The 20094-nt window shown below is 40.5% G+C and overlaps 1 protein-coding gene across 1 annotated transcript in view; it reads left to right on the top strand.

The window, feature by feature from the left end:
- The window catches only part of PITPNM3 (PITPNM family member 3), a gene marked incomplete at its 5' end in the record, with an annotated part of 68742 nt that overhangs the window by 15208 nt on the left and 33440 nt on the right, over positions 1-20094 (top strand). The window contains 3 exons of the mRNA XM_084272888.1: positions 343-438; positions 4573-4680; positions 16766-16813. Coding sequence (XP_084129014.1) covers positions 343-438; positions 4573-4680; positions 16766-16813 — 252 coding nt within the window. The remainder of the gene's footprint in view (positions 1-342; positions 439-4572; positions 4681-16765; positions 16814-20094) is intronic.

The following is a 20094-nucleotide window of genomic DNA, read 5'->3' as shown; positions in this document are numbered from 1 at the left end:
AACCATGTACAGTTCAAGTTTTGGGATTGAAGAGCCAGGTGACTTCAACAGGAAAGAATTTACCATTTCAAGTCACTGCATTAGCTGAAAGTGATGGAGGGTTATCTTTAACAAGAGCTTGTTTTAATCACTCTGTTAGGTGGAAGTGATAGGTGTAAGTTTTGTGCCATTTTGAGAACTCTGGATGATTGTCTGTTGGGATTAAAGTGTGTGCACTGGCCAAAATGATCCTCCTGAGACACCTACACAAACTGTTTATGAATGTACTTTTTGTTTTCCCTTTAAGCCTGGAGCAGAGGTGAGCATTCCCTTTGGTTAATATGAGTATTTCTCTCTTTCCAGCTGGCCCACGCCGATTCAGTGGTGCTCAGTGGCACATGCAGAATGTCCTCAAAGACTCTGTGGAGAGCTCTGATGATGAGTTCTTTGATGCACGAGGTCAGTACATGCTTTTGTCTTCCCCTCCCCATTCTTTCCCCAGTTTTGCAGCAAGTCACTTAGCTCCTTTGAGGTTGAACTGACAACATTGTTTTCATCAGATTGAGATCTGGGGAAAAGAAAATTAAAAAAAAATCAGATATTCTTTCTACATTTTCTTAATGGGCCTAAATTTATAGAAGGGGGTGGGTGAAGGAGCTGACATGAACTCTATCTGGCATTAGAAGCCACATGACTAACAGCTGGGAGCTTCACAGTGTCTCTAGGGCCCGGTTTGTTTACTGGTCAGGTAGTACATGATGTTGCAGTTGGAATGCACTTCTTTACAGTTCCTAAGGAAGGCCATGAGTGTCTGTGTTACTGGGGGCCAACTTTTAAAACTAATGGCCTAGATTTTCCACTCTGGCAAAGATACCAAGTAGGAACTGAGATTCTCAGATCTGTAGGAGCTGTTCTCATTCCTGTAGTTTACAGCTGGGTCTGTCATTCCACAAGTTATTTTGGTATCACTATCACTGCTTTCGGGCTGGTAGACACCCCACTCCCTCACCCTCACCCTCCCCCCCCCCTTTTTTTTCCCCTTTCTTTTTGATGGATTGTCTGCCATTTTACTTAGATTTTGAAGTAGAATCTATATTGCCTATGTCAAAGCTAGAAAATTAGGTTGAGGAGCAAAGCTGAGGGAAGAGTCATGTATTCAAATGTGCATCTTCCAATATGTGAATAAATGGCAATAAACTGCTCTAATCTCCCTTTTAGTTGGTACTCCTGGATAGCTGACACTTGAGAGCATGAAGCAAAAGTTGTTGATGAGTAGAGATCTCAGCAGCATGTACTGGCATTGCAGTGAGACAGTCTTTGCTAGTCTGGCCACTAAAGCATGGCACGTTTACCACTCCAGATCCACGGCGATGTAAATAGCCAGATGTAGTCATGAGAGAAGCATAATTTGGCTTTAGCAACAGGAGATCTAAGAGCAAAATGAGAGTAGGAAACTGGCCAAAGGCACTCTGAGTCTGGATTCGTATCTAAAGCAGCTGATTGTGGAAGCTGCTATTTTCTGTTGAAGTTGGAGAACAGAAACTGCTGTGTTTTGAGGGGTATGTGTTGGAGCATTGTTGGTAAGCTTTTCAGTTAGTTTTAGTTCCATCTGGTGGTGCTGAAGCAGGGAATACTGTTTTGTACAAAATGCATGCCTCTCCCTTCCCTTGGTCAGGGTACTGCTTCCTGAACAGGCATAAGCATTTATTTTAACAGTTGCTGTGTGACAATGAGTCCATGCGCTCCAAACTAGGTTGGATTCATGCTCCTAATGAACAATTCCAATTCTTTTTTATAACCTTTAGTCCAACCACTAGTATGAAGACAAATGTAAGGTTTTTCTTCTTATTGTGATCCTATTGCCATGATTAATTCTTGGTATCTTGATTTTGTGCTAAAAAACTGCTCTCTGGCTGGAGCTGCTGGCAGAGCACATACTTTTGAAAGTTAAAACACAGCCAATGTATCTAAGCTTCCATGTACATGCTTACTTTTATCTGTGCTCTCTGGACTGACAGAAAGGTTCCATACAGTGCCTGAGCTCTGGTACAAGTTCTCATTCAGCAAATGCTTTCCTCATACCACCTCACAAAGTTATAATAAATAACATGGAGAAGACATGGCAAAGCTGATCATGTTGTATCATGCCCTGTGACAGAGAAGTGTGATTGTCTTTGTGTGACTTGGACTTGACCCATTTGGGCTCAGAGTTCCCTTCAGGAGGCAGTATGAGTGTCCTGGCTCTGGCCAGGCCAGGGCTCACCTCCCTAAGCAGCCAGCACAGGGCAGCTGAGTCAGCCTGGGCTGACTTTTCACTACCTGACATCACTCCCCCATCAGAGGGGCTAGTCGGGGAGGGGGTGCTCCTGGGTGCCTCCAGGGCAGACTGAGTGTGGCTGGTGCAGCGCTCAGCAGCGTTATTGTCTCCTCCAGTCAGTAAAGCACTCTGTGTTATCACTGGGGGTGTGATGATGACTTGTCTTGCAATGCCAACACTGAACTTCAAGAATGAAGGATTTAAAAAAAGCTACATAAGAAAACCGTTATCACTTTGTTTTATCTGTGAATGACATGTCTCACCTAGCAGCTGCTCACCACTGCTGGGCCTTAAAGAGGTCCTGAGGGCTATCTTGGTTCTGCATTGCTGCTAATTTGAACACTTTTCCATTTGTATTTGTGCAACTGCACTGAAGAGCCAGTGTGAGGCTCAAATGGCCGAAAACACTTCTTGTTACTTACTCCCAGTTGGCAGATGGGAACAGCAGGAAGTAGTAAGCATAAAACTTCACTGAAAATCCCCATCATTCTCAGATGGATTTTAAAACCACTTGATGTGGGAGAAGGGAAGAGTAAAACACCACTTCAGATTGGGTAAATAAGCAGGAGATGAGAATTTACAGCTTCACCAACTGAAAAACCTTTTAGTCTTTCTGATGGAATTATGTTGCCATCAGTCGAATACTAGAACACCAAACATGAATCTAGCAGATCCAGCATATCCAGAATTTCTACCCATTTTGATGAGTTGCTTATGGATAGGGGGGAAAAAAATTATGGCAGAACAAAGTCTTCATCAATATTTCAGAGAATGCAAGGGGTTGGAAGGGACCTCTGGAGATCATCTAGGCCAATTCTCCACGATCTCCTAGAGCACGTTGCAGAGGACAGCATCCAGGTGCATTTTGAATACCTCCAGAGATGGAGACTCCAGAACCTCTCTGGGCATACTGTCCCAGTGCTCTGCCACCCTGACAGTAAAGAAGTTCCTCCTCATGGTTACATAGAACTTCATCTATTCCAGTTTGTGCCCACTGCCTGTTGTCCTGTCCCTGGGCATGACTGAAAAAAGACTGACCCCATCCTCCTGATACCCACCCTCAAGTATTTATTGAGCATCGGACTTCGCCCAATCCAGATTCTCTGATGAATTTGACAAACGACCTTTAATGAGTGTTTCTAAAAGGTAGGTCTTAGGAGTAGACAAGATATTCTGATGACTGAGGTGCTTTAAAAGCCTTTATGCACTTTCCTCCTCTCCAGCACCAAGATGGAATATAAAAGTACATACTTTTCACACTCACTTTGAGGCCTACTGCAAGGCCTGGTTGCCAACAAATTTGTGTTTGTGTTTTATTTTGTTTGAAAATGTGGATCATTTTGGCCAGAAGTGTTCTGACCAAATTCTTCTGTGTTTTCGCCCATAATAGAGCCCTTCTCTCTACAAAAGGCAAAAAAAGGGGGACAGAATTTGACCTGTTCTCTGAATTTGCCTTAACAAGGAGAGAGATGTGATTTTTTTGTTGTTGTTGTCTTTTTGTACAAAGACCATTCTGCTCTGTATACAGCCAGGCTGAAATGCATTTAGTAAATTTATTCAGAAAGGACTAATGCACCCTTCTTGCCAAACAGCTGTTAAATTGAAGGAAAATGTTTTCCTACAGTTTCTAGGCCTGTTTGTTTTTTGGGGAAAGAGAGAGTATCTGTGGTTTGTGCTTTGTGCTTTCAGCTTTTCCTACCACCCCCTCCCTGAATGGGAGATAAAAGAAACAATTCTCTGTGCTGTAAGCTTGGTGCTATTCCATTATGTCTCTGTATCCCTGGATGAAAATTTAAAGCTTTGTGTAGAACAGGTGGCTTTGACAAAAGGGGAAAAAAACAGCTTGAAAAGCCTTAAGCTGGTCTATGTGCCCATTTTTCCCTCTGCTCTTCCTTTCTATTGTTCTGAAGTAAAAGTTAAAAAAAAAAAATTCCAAGAAGAAGGGGTAAGAATTATGACTCTGTTACTTGCTATTAAACACTCAAAGGGTTTTGTTATAAACTTTGTTTTTAAGTGACTGCTCAAAGTAAGAGCAAAAATTCAGGCAGTCCTCTCTTTTCCCTGATTTTCCTGCACACAATCTATGCAGCATGTAGGTATGCTGTAGGGAGTATCAGTTACCAGGAAGCTTTCCTGAAGAGCCCTGCACGTGCTTACCTGTTATATATTTCCATTAGAGACCATAATGAGTGTTTATTTCTCTGTTACCAATTTGCACCCTGTCTTTTTTCCTCTTGTTTGTCACTGCTATGTATTATCTTTTTTTCCTCCTGCAGAAGAGATGGTGGAAGGAAAAAGTGCCATTCTCATAGGCATGAGCCAGTGGAACTCAAACGACCTTGTTGAGCAGATAGAAACAATTGGGAAGCTGGAAGAAAACCAAGGTAATGCCTAGCTTGGCTTACATGTGAATTTAAAGTTACCAAGAATGATCTGACTACTGAAGCAGTTAGTTGTGACATATTATGCAAATAGTCAACAATAATATTTACAGCATCCCAGATTTTAGTGCTGGGACATGAATTGCAATAATCTCTTTTAGGAGGAAACTTCTCTATGGCAGGCAAGGTGATCTAAATGTATTGATCAGTCAGAAGTCACCATTGGACTCAGCTCAATGACTATGTGATAGAATACAAGACTACAACTTATGTTTTGCATATTTCCAGTCATTGTCACTGGGTTATTCTAGTCCTCAAAATCAGCAAATTCTTACCTGGAATTTTCAAAGGGACACATATTTTCAGGAGTATTTGGGGCCAGTTTAGGTAATCATTTAGGTAACTGTGTGCCACTGAAATGAATGGGAAATATGCACTGATAGATCAGTAAGAATCTGGGACCTATGAGGTCTAAGAAGTTGGCCTTTAATTGTTTGGCTTCTAAAGTGCCTAGTTTGTTTTTTTAATTTAAATTACCCCATTGAATTTAGGGAGAGAGGAGGACATAACCTCCTTATCCATTCATGGTATTAAGCTCAGGTATAATAATGCTTCTTAATTAGCTTTTAAAGAATTTAACAGAATTGTCCATTTTAAGAGCCTTTTCAGGAGGCTTTTCCTTATGGATTTGCTACATGTAGTCAATTCTGAAGACAGCTGCAAACAGGTGTATTTTAGTATACAGGTATATAAAAGTAATATCTGAGTCACAAACTTCTTTATTTATTTTGATAGCATTTAAGTGACAGGTAGACACAATATGCAGTGTTTACAATTGCTGAATAGATAACTAGAGAAAAGTTCTCTGTTCTGTATTTGTTCTTAATGATACCAAGGCCTCACTTATGTTGCTTGATAACATCTGGAGTCAGAGATTCAGTGGCATGTAAGAGATACTATACATGTTGTAAACATGCCATTTTCTCAGCTCAAAGTAGCAAGAAAAATTAATATAGTGTTGCATCAAATAGGAATTAGTCTTCTAAATGCCTTGCTGTGAACCAGTTATCCTTGCATTCTTGCAGGTAATTCTCTTTCTTCCAGGGCTGGGAATGATTTAGAATGCTTGTTTTAATTTCAGCACCCATAATATGAGGTTGGTTTTGTTTTGTTTTTTCTGTAGTGCCTTTTATGTTGGGCAATAAGGAAAGACGTGTAGGAGACTGTTTTTAAAGGTTCTTGTTATTAAGAAACAAGGCTCATAAAAGGATTATTGTTTGCATTATGCAGCAAAGAGAATGAGACCCAGGGTTGCATGGAAGATCTGTGCAGGAACAAATGAAGCAGTCCTCCGAGTAATAATCTATCCTCCTTCATACAAAGGGTTTCTGTTTTCATTTAATCTAACTCTCTGTAATGTTTTGTAAAAGAAAAAGCCCTCATCTACTCTCATCTACTTAATTTCTGGTCCCACATAGCTCTTACAACAGGCTTTAGAGCCAGTGTAGCTAACTCAAAGCGTTTGATGAATCAACCTATGTGTAAGATACATCTACATTCTGATGTACTCTGCAAGCATACTGTAGCTTGCAGGTCACGGTTCATTGTGCTGATTCTGACTGTTCGTGAATAGAGCTGTCAGGCAAGGACTGAAGTCATTAAGAACTCGGCCAGCACAAGTCTGAGCCAGTATTACATGTACCATGTCTTGTTATGCTAGATCTCAGTGCCTCAGTAATGCAAAAGAGTTTAGGGTTCTGCTGTAATGCATGCTGCCAGCTAGAAATTTTTCCTGCTGCGCCCCTGCTAAATCAGATTGCTAAATGGGTAAGGCAATTACGTGCAATTTCCTTCTTCCCTCTGCCACCTTATCATAGAATCACAGATATGTTGGGTTAGAAGGGCCCTTTAACAGTCATCTAGTCCAACTCCCCAGCAGTAAGCAGGGACATCTTCAATAGATTGGGTTGCTCAGAGCCCTATCAAGCCTGACCTTGAATGTGTCCAGGGATGGGGCCTCCACTACCTCTCTGACCAATGCGTTCCAGTGATCCACCTTTCCCCCCAGAGTGAAGAACTTTTTGCTAATATCCAACCTAAATCTCCCCTTTCCGAGCGTATTGCTATCGCTCCATGGCCTCGTGAACAGTCCTTCTCCAGCTTTCTTACAGGCACATTTCAGGAAGGCCTCTATTAAGGTCCCTGGCCGGAGCCTTCTCTTCTCCAGGCTGAACCACGCCAACTCTCTCAGCCTGTCTCAGCCTGTGCTCCAGGCCTTTGATCATTTTCTGTGGCCTCCTCTGGACGTGCTCCAACAGGTCCTTGTTCTTGTGTTAAGGGCTGCAAAGCTGGACACAATACTCCAGATGAGGTCTCACCAGAGCAGAGCAGAGGGGCAGAATCCCCTCTCTCAAGCTGCTGGCCACACTTCTTTTGCTGCAGCCCAGGATGTGGTTGGTCTTCTGGGCTGCAGATACACATTGGTGGCTCATGTCCAGCTTTTCATCCACGAGTACTCACAGGTCCTTCTCCTCAGGGCTGCTTCCCAGCATGTCATGCTCTCAGATTTAGTCCTACTAGTTAGCTACTTGTTGATATTTATTTGTTTTTTTAATTATAGGTCATATCACAGTGTTATTAATGCAGATAATTGCGCAGTGGTTTTCTTACAGCTCAGCAAGACTGAGTCGAGTCACTGATTCAGTCATTTTAGAAAAGTGTGTGATTAGCAATTATCAGGTAGAAATAATAAAGGCAAAGAGGGAAGGAAGGGAGGGTGTTTAAAGGAAGATTGTTGTCTTCTGTGCAACAGTGGAATGGTATTTCATCCTTAGCCCAATTGTCTATAGTAAAAAAAAATAAAGTTCATATAAAGCTAAGGTCTCTCTTGAAAACTATTGTGGGCTCTGTAAACAAATGGGGATGTATGATAAGATGCAGTATGCTCTGGGCAGACCTGAACTCTCATTGGATGCTACTTATTTAAGTAATGCATGAGTTCCAATGTGAGACACACAAGTTCCTCAGGAACTTTATAAATGGCAAGTGTAGAATTTAATTTAATCATTTATTCTCAGTAAGTACAACTGAGAGCACTTGACCAGTACAACCTTTCTCATTAGAGGTAAAAATAAATCTTTGGAGAAAAACTGGCAACTGCTTTTAAATACATTGTTTTCATTATAGAAAACAACACAAACAGCAATCAAGCTGAATTAAAAACTCGTAGCATTGCATAAATTATCTTGATGCAGATGCTTCCTTGTTGAAGAAGAAAAACATTTGCTCACATCATAGTCATGTAGTTAAGGTACTTTCACTCTTGGTGTAATTTAAGACAACTGCTAGGAGTAAATTCAGCCTTTGGATTTCAGTGCTTGGCATTGCCCCCAGCCATCTCAAAATCACATCCTTTAAAGTATATATTGTTAATGTTAGTATGGTTGAAGTTGTTGGTTTGTTCCCAGCTCAGGAAAGATGAGGTGAAAGAAGTCTTTGCTCTATTTGCAAAAATTGTTTTCATACCTTGAATTCAATATATGCTTTGTATTTCATGACTTCAGTTTCTGTATAGTGGGAAGTGAAGTTACATTTTAATGGGCAAACCAGGCGAATACTTGTTACAGCAAAAATGCTAGCTTTGCTCCAAGCTAGTAATGAGCATGTAAGCTTAAAACTATGTCAGTGTGTCATGGCGTGAAATCTTGGGAAAGAAATGCAATAGCTGGAATTTTACGCACCTCTAACTGGTGAGCAGAGCAACTGGCATTTTCAGGGTCATTGCCACAGAGCTGCTGTGCATAAATTTGTGCAAGCTACACTGCAACTTCAGGCCTCTTTTTTTGTCATCAGGTTTGATAAGCCATGCAAGCTGTATGTTTTTTCTTGTGTTGAGTTTCTGTATCTGGCTGTGGCTGTCTGGTTTCCTTACTGTCCTCAGTGAGCCAACCACCTCTCATTCCTGGCCATCTTGCCAGAAATGCTGAGGAGGTTTCTTCTATGGAAAGGTGGACTTTGCTTTTCTTGTACTGTGTTCTGTCATGGAAAGATGATATAGAAGGTGTCTGGAAAGGAGAAAGGTCTTCTGTATGCCTGCTGTATGTACTGCAACTGTTGTGCAACGAGGAGAGGAACAGAATTCCACCTGTAGTGACCTCGGTACGGTTGTGGAAAAGTTTCATAGTGGCTAAGGTGCTTGAATGCTGCTCACACAAGCAGTGGGGCTGATGGATGAAGGTACTCATCCTTTTCATGACCACAGTAATGTGCCTTCCACTGCAGGCTGCACTCTCGCTGCTACTTGTTGGTGCAGTGAAATACTCCAACCAGGAGTGACTGATGCAGGCAGGATGGTAAGGGCATCCGTGTTGAAAAGGAGCAGTATCTTAAGGATCTCCTTTATACTGTTTGGTTTTTTCCACATTTTATCAAGAGAAACAAAAAAAAAAAGTGTTTTGTTGAAGCCTTTGAATGGTTTTAATGTGTAGGTTATACTGTCTCTTGGTGTGGTCATCACCACATCATGTTGCAGTTAATTAGTAGGGAGTTTTGATTTTCTGAGCTCTCTTATAGCCTCTAACTGCTGATTGTGTCTCTGCTGCAATAAAAGCAAGCAGAAGAGCAGGAACATACAAAATTAAACCACTGCTTTCCAGAAAAAAAAAATGTATCTGGAGACTGTTCTGAAGATACCCAAACTCCTAGTGCTGTCTTGTTTTGCTGTTACTCTCCAGTCCTTTCTATTATTTCTTCCATCAGTTTTTTATGCCAGCGGTGTTTTTTTTAGCACAACCAATTCCCTTTTGAACAAAAGAAAGACTGGCTTGCCTTTTGAGGGACATTGGATGCTTTTCCTCTTGCCCAGGGGCTTAATTTTTCATTCTCTGTTGTTTAGTGCTGTGCTTTTTATAAAATAAAAACCTTAGGAACAGTAAGAGCAGGGGATTTCCTGTGTTGTTCCTTGGCAGCTGGTAGCAGTTTTGCTGTGAAAACAGTTCGTTCAGTTGGCCAGCTGACTTAGATCTTCTTTCAGCCCTTTCACTGAAGGGACCTAGAAGGTCAGGACAGGCTGTATTTCATTAGAGTTGCAGAATATCCCAGAACTAAGTTTGCAAAGCCAAGTTTTGAGAACTTAGTAGATACCAGACTTGGGAACCTAAAGCAATCTTTACGGATCTCCTTTGTCTATTTGCCCCTTCATACTGTTTTTAATTGCTCAGTAATATGATTGGAATGCATTGTATATGTAACAAGCTTCCTTACAGACCTTTACATGGATAGAAAGAGAGCTCTTGTCTTTAGTGTGGGTAAGAGTTTCTGAAGGAAAGTTTGTCTGGCAGTGAATGGAAAATGCTTGTGCATCTTGTCTGTGAATAGCTTTTTACTATGAAAACTTCCAATAGAAATTTAGAGGGATGTGAACATGATCTCCAGAAAGATAAATGGATGTGTGAATAGGAAGGTCAAAATGGTCTATTTAGATTATGCATTAAAATCACAATAGCAGGATATTTGCAGTACTGTGAATTTGTGGTGTAGCTGTGAGATAATAGGTTAGTAGCTTGGTCTTGTCTGATCGTTATTTCTTCTCAGGAAAAGAAATACCATCTTTATAAGATGTGATAGGATGTGTTAACATTTGAAAAACCATTGTGCAGTTTGATTCTTTTGACTGTCTATTCTTGCACAGCTTGTGGGGCTCATACAATTTCTGGCTTTTTATCAGAAGCCAAAAATATCTGACTTAATATCTGAGGGCAAATACACTTGAGGAGAAAGTTTGTAAGCTCATTAAAATGGCAGTAGGTGACTTTTGTTCGGAACCATCTCAAAGTTACATTTGAGTATGACCATGAAATTAATTACTCAAGACAAATAAGGGAACCTGGATCTCAGTACAAAAAGCAAAAATAAATCTGTCTGGCTTTGTTTATCAAAAGACCATGTTGTATGACATGATGTATGTTGACCTGCAATGTTTTAAGCAACCGGTGATGATTAAGAGCTCATTTGGAAAGCACTCAAGTTTGCTGCTCTTCTGGTTCATAAAGAATGTATTGGAGATACGTGGAAGTCTCTCCTTGCTTATGCACATTTGCTGCAGGTTTGGATGAAAATGACTTGAATGTTTCTTTAAGGGGGGCAGGGGCTAGCCAGGTCTGAGCATCTAGAACAGCAGCTAAAATTTTAGCTGCATGAGTGCCAACAGTTGTAACCATCCGAGGTCGTTCTCTGACCTCTAAATTCAGTGGAGAAGCATTCTCATTGCCAGCTCTGACACTGTAGCCCCATACTCCTGATCCAGCCCCAAATAATTGGTGCTTTTTGACACTGACTAGCTGTAAACTCAATGTTCCAGCAAGGAGCAGATGGACTTCAGGGTCTAGGGCACCTAAGTTCACATGTTGATTATGGAGGTAAATGTGATTTGATAGATGTGGCTGTGGTTGAAGCAGGGGAAAGATGCTTATGTTTGAGAACTGGTGTATCTAAGGCTCAGGTTATAACAGTATCATTACACAGACTTCAATTCTAGAGACAGCCACTAGCTATTCTGTTAAAGAACCAAATTGTGTGGTTGGTTACTTCATGGAGTACCAGTAAAGTGACTGTGGTGTATGTTATTGCACAGAAGGCAAAACAGAACGCTCCGTATTGATGAAACACTTCTCATACTGACAGACAAAATTTGTAATTAATTGGAGTAAAAGGAAAATGGATCATGACTAGTGGCTACTCTACTAATAATTAGACCCTTGCTTTCTACCTGTAGAGTCAGTGCTTGGCATACCTCACAAAATACTATTTTTTACACTAGCAAGAACGTAGTGAATGCTGTGTTGCTTTTAAAAGTAGTCTAACTGAAAAGTTGATGAAAATTAGAATGGCTGTTACTTCTTGTGGCGACCAGTTTTGTGAAGCTGCTCCACAGGTTGCAGCTTCCTTCAAGGCACATCCAGCTGCTCTACCATGGACCTCCATGGGCTGCAGAGGAATCTCTGTGCTGGAGCATGAAGCACCTCCAGCTCTTTTTTCACTGACCTCGGTATCTGCTATTTCTCTTGTGTTTGCTGTTTGTTCCTCACACAGCTGTTACAGAGCTTTTTACCCCTTCTTAAATATGGTATCACAGAGGCACTACCAGCATTGCCTGTGGGCTCAGCTTTGGGCAGTGGTGGGTCTAGTGAATGTTGGGGCAGCTCATTATGTCTTCTTACAGAAGCCACCCCTGTAGTCCACAGCTACCAAGACCTTGCTGCATAAACCCAATACCATCACTTAACTGTTCTGTGAAATGTTTTAAATCCAGTTCTATCAGATTTGTGGCAGCAGCTCAAACTAGGGCTTCTTTTAAAAGGGTTCTGTAAATACATGTCTGTTGGCAGTTTTGTGGTGACTTTGTCTCTCTTGAAGTCGTCCTGTGGAAAAAAAAGTCACAATTCTGTGGATAGTTTTGGTTTTTAATACATTTGCATTTTCCAAAATGTAAACATTAAAAAGCCACCAATGCACACAAAAAAAGTGAAACAGGCAAAACCAATGAATGTTGACTCTTTCTTTGTTTTGAAACTTAACTTGTTCAAGAGGCTTAAGGCTTATCTTTAGTTCCCCAATCACAGTATTCTTAAATTGGTAGGATTGGAATTGTCAATATGCTTCTTGTGCCTGAAGCCACAAAGATGTTCTAAAATCTGCTGTCTGTCCTGGGCTTGCAACCTTGTTTCTGCAATATTAATATTTTTTTTAAAAATGCTGGCATCCCTGTTTTTTTGTAGAATATAGACAAGCAAGCAATTGACAATGTAATTTACATAATACGGCTTGCCACAAAGGATGACTATTGATTTAATACACCCTAATTAAATTTTAAGATCCATTAGTCAATTTTGTCAGCCATATGCTACTATTTTACTCTGCAAATCCAGCTAATTAAATTAAAATGCTTCAAATGAGGATGAATTCTCAGGTAGGCAATTGATGAAATGTAATTTAGTTTTTAGTTGCTTAAAACATAACTGACTATAAAATGCCTGTGAAATTCACTTTTTCCTGTGCTTCATATACCACATGTAGAGACTGATGGATTGCTTTACTGGTAACCAGCAAAATAGATGGATATGATCAGCTTTCAGAACTGGAAATGTTCATATCAGGTGAGTGATATGAGCCTTTCTTGGTCCCATCACACTCAAGAAGAGGTTACTCGGGTCTTTTAACCTTTTACTGCATTCATTGTCTATCTAAAAAATAGTGCTTGCAGTCATATCACTTTCTTTCTCAGACTCATTTGAATTGTTGGTTTAGATGAAATTTACTCTTTGTATTCAGCCCAATTCAAGATACTGGTTTGGAGCTGGGAGGTGCTACTGTTGGCCAAGTCGTGTTAGGTCTGTGGGCGGAAACCTGAAATTCCTGCCCTTTCTGCATCACCTAGGACTGAGCTGTGCAATTCCTACTGTGTTTTGGGTTTCTTAAAGGACAAATTTCCTGTTTCTTACTTCAGAACTTAGAAAGAATTGCTTTCCAAAGGCTGTGACTTATGAATGATAGACCACAAAATTCTGTTGAATTCATGGTGTGTGTTACGATTCCCCACCACTCCAGCTATTCTTGTAACTCCCCTGAGTCATTCCTGAGATCTTAAGTACAGTAAATACATCCCTTAGTGATGATTTTTTTTAATTTCTTTTTTTACTCTCTGATACCATAGCTTTTGGATCTCATCTTTTTCTGTCTAATGTAAGGGAAAAAAGCTCCTTTTTGATATGTGAAGTAGTACGTTTCTAATGGGTGATGGGATAATTTCCTTTTGATTCTCTCAAATGCTATCTCCTGTTCCTCCTGTTCTCCTTTCATCATGTCCACAAGGCACTGAATAGGGCTGGAAGATGACAATAATGATTTTGGTTAAGATTAAGTTTTATACATATGCAGTGTAACCTTATTCATAGAATCATCAAATATCTTGAGTTGGAAGGGACCCATAAGGATCATAGTCCAACTCCCTGCTGCTTGCATGACTGCCTAAATCTAGTTTTCTAGTTACACTACAGTATATCACACTAATTTGAAACAAACATTAATACTGCATATTGAGGCTTCCAGAAAATGTTCAGCAGTCATCTCCAATTGCAGCACCTTTTCATGGAAGTATCTTTTGATTCCTTGCAAAGACTGCTGTAAAGAGTTACCATGCTGGAAAAACTGGACTCACAGCAGTAAAATGGATAGCAGAATCTATCCTAGTAGCTTTTAGTAGAGGCTTACTACATGGAAGGGGTGGTCAGACACTGACTACTTCTGAAATTGGGCACCGTTGTGTTTGGTGTTGCCTTTGCGATACTAAAGCCCTGGGATTCATGATACTTTTTATTGTGCTACTTGGAATTAATCTTTCCTGGTTTTCTGTGTGCAGAAGGCTGCTATAAAGACTTAACTGGATGACAGTGATTCTTTCTCCTTCTGAGAAAGTTTGGTTTTGTTTGATTTTGAGTGGACTGTTCGCAGGGCTAGATTTTCAAAGTGCACTGAGTGCCCATAAATTCTATTGGGCATTCAGGAGCATTAAAGACTTATGAAAATCTTGTTGTCCTTGTCCCAGACCTCTTTAATCTCTGGTTAGACTAATGTGATGCAGCACAGGGTAAGACAACACCAGGCAGAAGGGTGTGATACACTGACTGCTGCTACAAAAATTTACCCTAATCACACTCTGTTGTGGAGAAGATAGAGAATGAGAAAGTAATTAAAACTTTTATACTTAATAAGGAATAAACAGTTCTTAATTTAGCTGTGGAACACACAAATTGTTTTATCTTTCTATCAGATTAAGAATCTAACCAGCCATGTATTATGGAGAACCATTAACATGACAGAGAAGTAATTCATCCACTTCAGGAGATGGTCTTCATCAAACATTCAACCGGGTTGTTGCTTAGTAGGTACAAATCATGACTGTAAGAGCAGAGTTTACCTGTATTACTGTCCAGACTGATGTTTCTGTAGGAGAAAGACTTTGTAGTTTGGAAACAGATTGTTGTTTCTCACAAAATAAAATTCATCTCAGCTTCAGAAAATAACAGTGGTTATGCAGTTTTAATATGTACAAATGGTGCTTGGTTAGGAGTAGGGCAGAGTCTGCAGCTCCCTGTGCAATGGTTACATACATCTTTGGCAAGGAAAATCACCAAGGTGCTAGCAATCATCCCTGAGTAACTGTGAAATATGGCAAGAAGCCAGCTGTTAAAAGGTCAGTTTATTCAGGCAAGATTGGAGCATATAATTTTTTTCCTCTTGTTTTATTTCCTTGTATATTTGTCCAATTTTCTTGTATAGTAACATGAAATACATATATTTCCTTCTCTCTTGATTCTTTCCTGTGTATAAAACCTGACAGAATCAACAACTTTCTTTTCAGCCTAATTATATGTGGGTCTTAATTGTTTTGTTGAATTTTGCATTTCTAATGTTAAAAAAAAGTAGATTTAATGATTAGGTCAAGAGACTGAAAAGAAAAAGTTGCAGAAATGCCAACTTGGCTGTGAATGTGAATTAGCATTTCTGTTAGCAAGTGATCTCCTCCTCTTCATCATGTCCTCCTAGAGTCACATAATAAATTAAAGAGTGTTTGTACATAGCTGACTGTAGAGTTTACACTGCTATTAAAATTATTGCAATAGTGTCTGCCACTGCCTAATAATGTGAAAAATAACAAATAGAAAATTTGCCTTACTGGAGTGAGCAGTGGAAAGGGATAGAAGCTAGAATAGTCAACACATACATCTGATATGCATATTATTTTCAGTCCTTTGAAGGTCAGGTACCAAGGTGGTCCCTTTGCTTGCACTTTCAGCCCAAAGAAGGGAGAAGAGTGGAGTTCTTTGCTGTATATTAAAGAACCTGTCACTTTTTTCTTTCTACTCCCTTTAAAACCCAAGTTGTCAAATTTGATAGCTGGGTCCTCTGAAGGGAAAGAGAATTGTGGCAGAGCTCTTCTTCTATACTGCTACCTCCATCAGAGAAGTTAAAAATAATTATTGTTAATTATATATTAACCCTAGTGGGGTATAGTGTCACAGCATTTTGAATTCACGAGATGAGGAACAGTGCATACAAGTTCTGTAGTCTTAAGGCACCGAGCAGAAACTTTCACTGGACACAAGAATGTCAGTCCCCAGGCAATTGCACCACGTGCACTGTTTAATTCATAGGTCATGGAGGGCCACCAGCTTCACTTCTCCTTGTCACTTGACCAGTCTGGGTTTTGTTTTCAAATACATTGACTATAACGTTGCCTCTGCTGTCTGTTCAGACTGTGTCTCAGCAGCAGAGCACCATCTCCTACTGCTTGTTGGAATATGCTCAAATGGTAGATAGGCTCCAGGGAAAGGAACAAATTTTGCCTATGCCTCTGAAGAAGCATCTTGAGGAGGGTTTGAGGCTCCTGTGTCCCATCCCAGCTCTGATGGTGGCTGTGGGCTGCTACTGTTGGCCTTTTGCATCTGTGGTGGTGGAATGATGACAAAAGTGTTTACCCTCTGTGGTAGAAATGTCCTGAGTATTGTAGGGTGCCTCTATGTGCACAAACTAAATGAAAGACCCTTCTCTTCCCATGCCCTTTTGTCTCTGTATTTTAGCATTTTGTATTTAGACCTGAGAAAACACCTTTATACTTGCAGCTTTCCTTGGAGGCATGGGCTGTGGGAGGGAATGAAAGGACAGAGGCATTCTTAAAAACGCTGCTAATTCAATATTTGGAATAATAATCCATTTTGTGTTGCTAGATAGTTTATGCTAATTCTTTGTTATTTAGAGATTCAGTGGCTAGTGCTACAGGTATGATACCTTTCTTGAAGTGGAGTGAAATCTGGTTTCTAGACTGTTTTTGATGAAGAGATGAGAGTAGTTCCCAAGTGTGTCATGCTGAGCTATTCCCACTGAAGTCCGTGGGTTCCTTTTTTCCAAAAAAAAAAATCAGCATATAGTGATCAATTGCAAAATATTTTTCTGCAATTCAATACAGAAAGTAAAGAGCTAGATGTTCATGTAAAGAAATCCTTTTTCACATTGTGGGTTTTTTCTTTTTCAGTTGAAGACTCTGCATTTTGCTCATCTGGCTTTCTACAGGACAAACAACGTGAGTTTGCATTCTCATTTGTCTTAGTACTGAGGCTGTTAACCACTAGAGATAATAGTAGGAATGATAACCAGCACAGATCTGATGTTACATTATGTAGAGAAAGGAGATGGGTGTGGAAAGACCAGGATTCATTTGAGTTTTGTTTAAGATGTGTTTGTTTTTAATGTGGTTTAGTACCTGTAACATTAACACATTACTGGCAGAGGTGGAGCATTGGAGGGTGAAGCTGCTACTGTACATGAGAGCTCATGCAGAGCAGTATAGTGTGGCTCAGTTTGGGATGCAGAAGCCTTCAGTGCTTTTTGTTCCAGGCTTCCCTCTGCTTGAAGAGGTGCAAGTGGTGTTGCTGTTAAGGTTTCTGAGTGCTATAGGAATGTAAAGTAGTGCCATGCCTGGCATTGCTAGGGTTCCTTTGCTACTGGTACTCCAGTTTGAGGGGTGTATTGACATGTCACTGTGGTGTTGATCTTTCTGTGGTTTTGCATTGCTTGCTAAAGAGAGAAAATTTGCTTACAGAAATGAAAGCTGCTAATAGGTGTGTTTTCTCATCACAGTCCTCTCTGGGAGCAATTGTTGGTTATCCTCATTGAGTTTACACTGAAATGTCTGTTTGTCTTCCTGCAACTATGTTAATAAGCACGTGCTGTCACTCTGTGCTAGCCCCTTCCCCTTTGGAAATCGTGCTTGTCCAGCTCATCTGGCCTCATCTGAGAACTGGAGCTGAGGTTCACTTGGGTCTAGATCCTTGGCTAAATCCTGTGTGTTGCTTCTGTTCCAGTGCTCCCTAGTAGTCATGTACAAGATCTGGTAGCGTGTGTGTAATCCTCATTCAGCGAAGAAACAGTGTGGAAGTTAACACAGGTACTATCTCATGTTGGGGCTTCCAGAACAGGATTGGGCTCAGTGATGTGTGCCATTATTTTCTTCTAAATAGTGCAGTTTGTGAAACTGCATCTACAGTGTATTACAATATTCTTTATCATTTATTAATAGAAAGCATATGTTACAGCCTTCATGGGAACATATTTCTCGTGCTGGATTTGTCTTTATAAATGGCTAGTAATAGCACAGCAGATGGCAAGAAATGGCATAACTTCACATGGGATTGCAATAATGGAAATAACAGTTTTCTTTGGAGACTATCACCACCTTATGCTTTGTACATTTGCTCTAATTAACATGGCAAAGCATTAGGGATGTTTGAAATTAGTCTGGAAAAGAAAGAGAACCTGGCTTCATTCTTAGTACAGTTTTGAACTGTACCTCATGTTCTCAGAAGTTTGGGAATGATTGTGTGAATTCTTTTCCCCTGTATTCAGGCTACTTATTTTTTGTGTCACAGATTGAAATTGTGCTTTTCAAGGTGGATTTGGGGTGTTGGATCACTGTCTGAGCTTTTTCTTTCACTTGGCTCTCCTCATGCTGACAGCTGATCTTGAGATCTGATACACTCCATGTACAGAGACTGGGCAGTGAGTTATTTCAGGCAAAGCTGTAGGCACACAGCCTGGTGTCTTGCAAGTCCCAGATGAACGTGTGCAATATACATTATATATATCAGTTCCAGTGGGAATTCAAGTCTGAAACAATGCCTCATTGGTATCTGTGGTAGCAGTGGATGTTTCTGTGTCCAGAAATACTTGGTAAATCATTTCCCTAGTCATGAAATCAGTTGGCTTAGATGGTAGCCTCTGTTCTGAATATTGACTGCTAGACTGCAAAGCAGTGTCATTTCTGTAATGTGGTTGCATTTAATTTAGGGCTGTGAGCTGTGTAAGTTCAGCATCTGATCAGCAATAGGTGAGTCACAGGTTCTGGTTTTACTCACCTCCTTCTCTGCCACTTGTTCTGGTATGCATTCTGCTAAGAGCCATTTAGCTACTTAAGGTAGTTCTCAATTAGCTGATACGTGGTCCAGCAGCTGTGACTAGATTGAGGTTCTCAAGTTTCCCAGGAAAGCATTCAAACAAAGGATGGGTTTTTGAAAGCTCTGTGTGCTTGGAGATATGGTGGATGCCTCTGTAAACTTGAACATTAGGCCAGCAGTTGGAACTAGCCACTACTACCTCCTACCTACTACTGATGGGTTTAGGTGCCCTCAGAGGAGCTGACCTTGAGGAATGATACTTCAGCATGTTCTCATTCCTGTGTTGTTTCTCCTTTGCCAGATTGCAGAAGCCTAGCTGATTCTGTCTGCAGGTTAATTAAAAACCAAGACAAAACCACTGAATGGAAGGTTTTTAGTCTTATCCCACCCTGAACTTTCCTGACCGCATGGCTAGCTGTAAGCTATTGCAACCCATTGGTCTCTGACTCTGTACAGGATTTCAGTACCTTTTTTTGTTACTTTAATTTACATAAAGATGCAATTAGCATAAATTGGTATAATGATGGTCTGAATCAAGACAGCTGGAAAAATCTGTAAAGTGTTGATAATGTCATCAGAGAGGTTCAGTCCAGAAAAAACATGTTGTTATTTTATCTCATTAAAGCCCTTACAGTAAAAAGTAAACCACGTAATTTCCCTGAAATCATGGGTTTTTTCAGAGCCTAATTAAATATCTGTCATTCTCTCTAGTAGGTCATGCTCTCAGTTTCTGGCTCCTACAGAGTTTTTAGCTGGTGAAGAATCTTAGCCTTCATATTATCATGACAGGGCAGGTCCCCCAGTTACTGAAGTCTTTGGTATTTAACCTAAACAATAAAGCTGAACATGTGCAGTCGCAAAATCTGTTTATCTTCCAAAGTAAGTGATCAGCAAATCTCTTGCAATGCCTATGTTGATCCCCTTACATGTGCCCCACGCATTAACACACAGCCCACTGCCTCTCCCACTGTGGGACTGCTTCGGATTCAGGCAGGTTTTGTCTCTTTGTGCTGCACAATGCTGCAGATACACCTCCTGAAATTCCTGTGGCACATCAAGAAAAGAAAACACCTGGCTCCCCTTTGCCTTCTTTTTTCTGTTTTCTTTTTTTTTTCCCCTCCTTCTTTTAGATCTCCTTATTGTTTCTATGTCAAAACTGTATTTCTAGGTACAGATTTTCAAAGTAAGTCAGTGTGTGGTTTAACATTACTGCAGCCTGAACTTCTGGCAGCGTAGCAGTGTTCCAAAGACAGCTGAACTGTGCACATTGGTATGTCTGAAAGAAAATAGCTTGTCTGCTTCCATGGACTGAACTGTGCGTCATCATTCCTGTAGCTGCTAATACTGCAAGTTGATAGGCTTTTTTCTTTCTTCTTCTCAGCCTAAGTGAGAGCAGCTTTGGAAGAATCCC

This window comes from Gallinula chloropus (genome assembly GCF_964237585.1).
Source record: "Gallinula chloropus genome assembly, chromosome: 19".
NCBI classification, from domain to species: Eukaryota; Metazoa; Chordata; class Aves; order Gruiformes; family Rallidae; genus Gallinula; species Gallinula chloropus.
The sequence above is the reverse complement of the archived record's forward strand: the minus strand, read 5'-3'. Positions and strand labels throughout refer to the sequence as shown.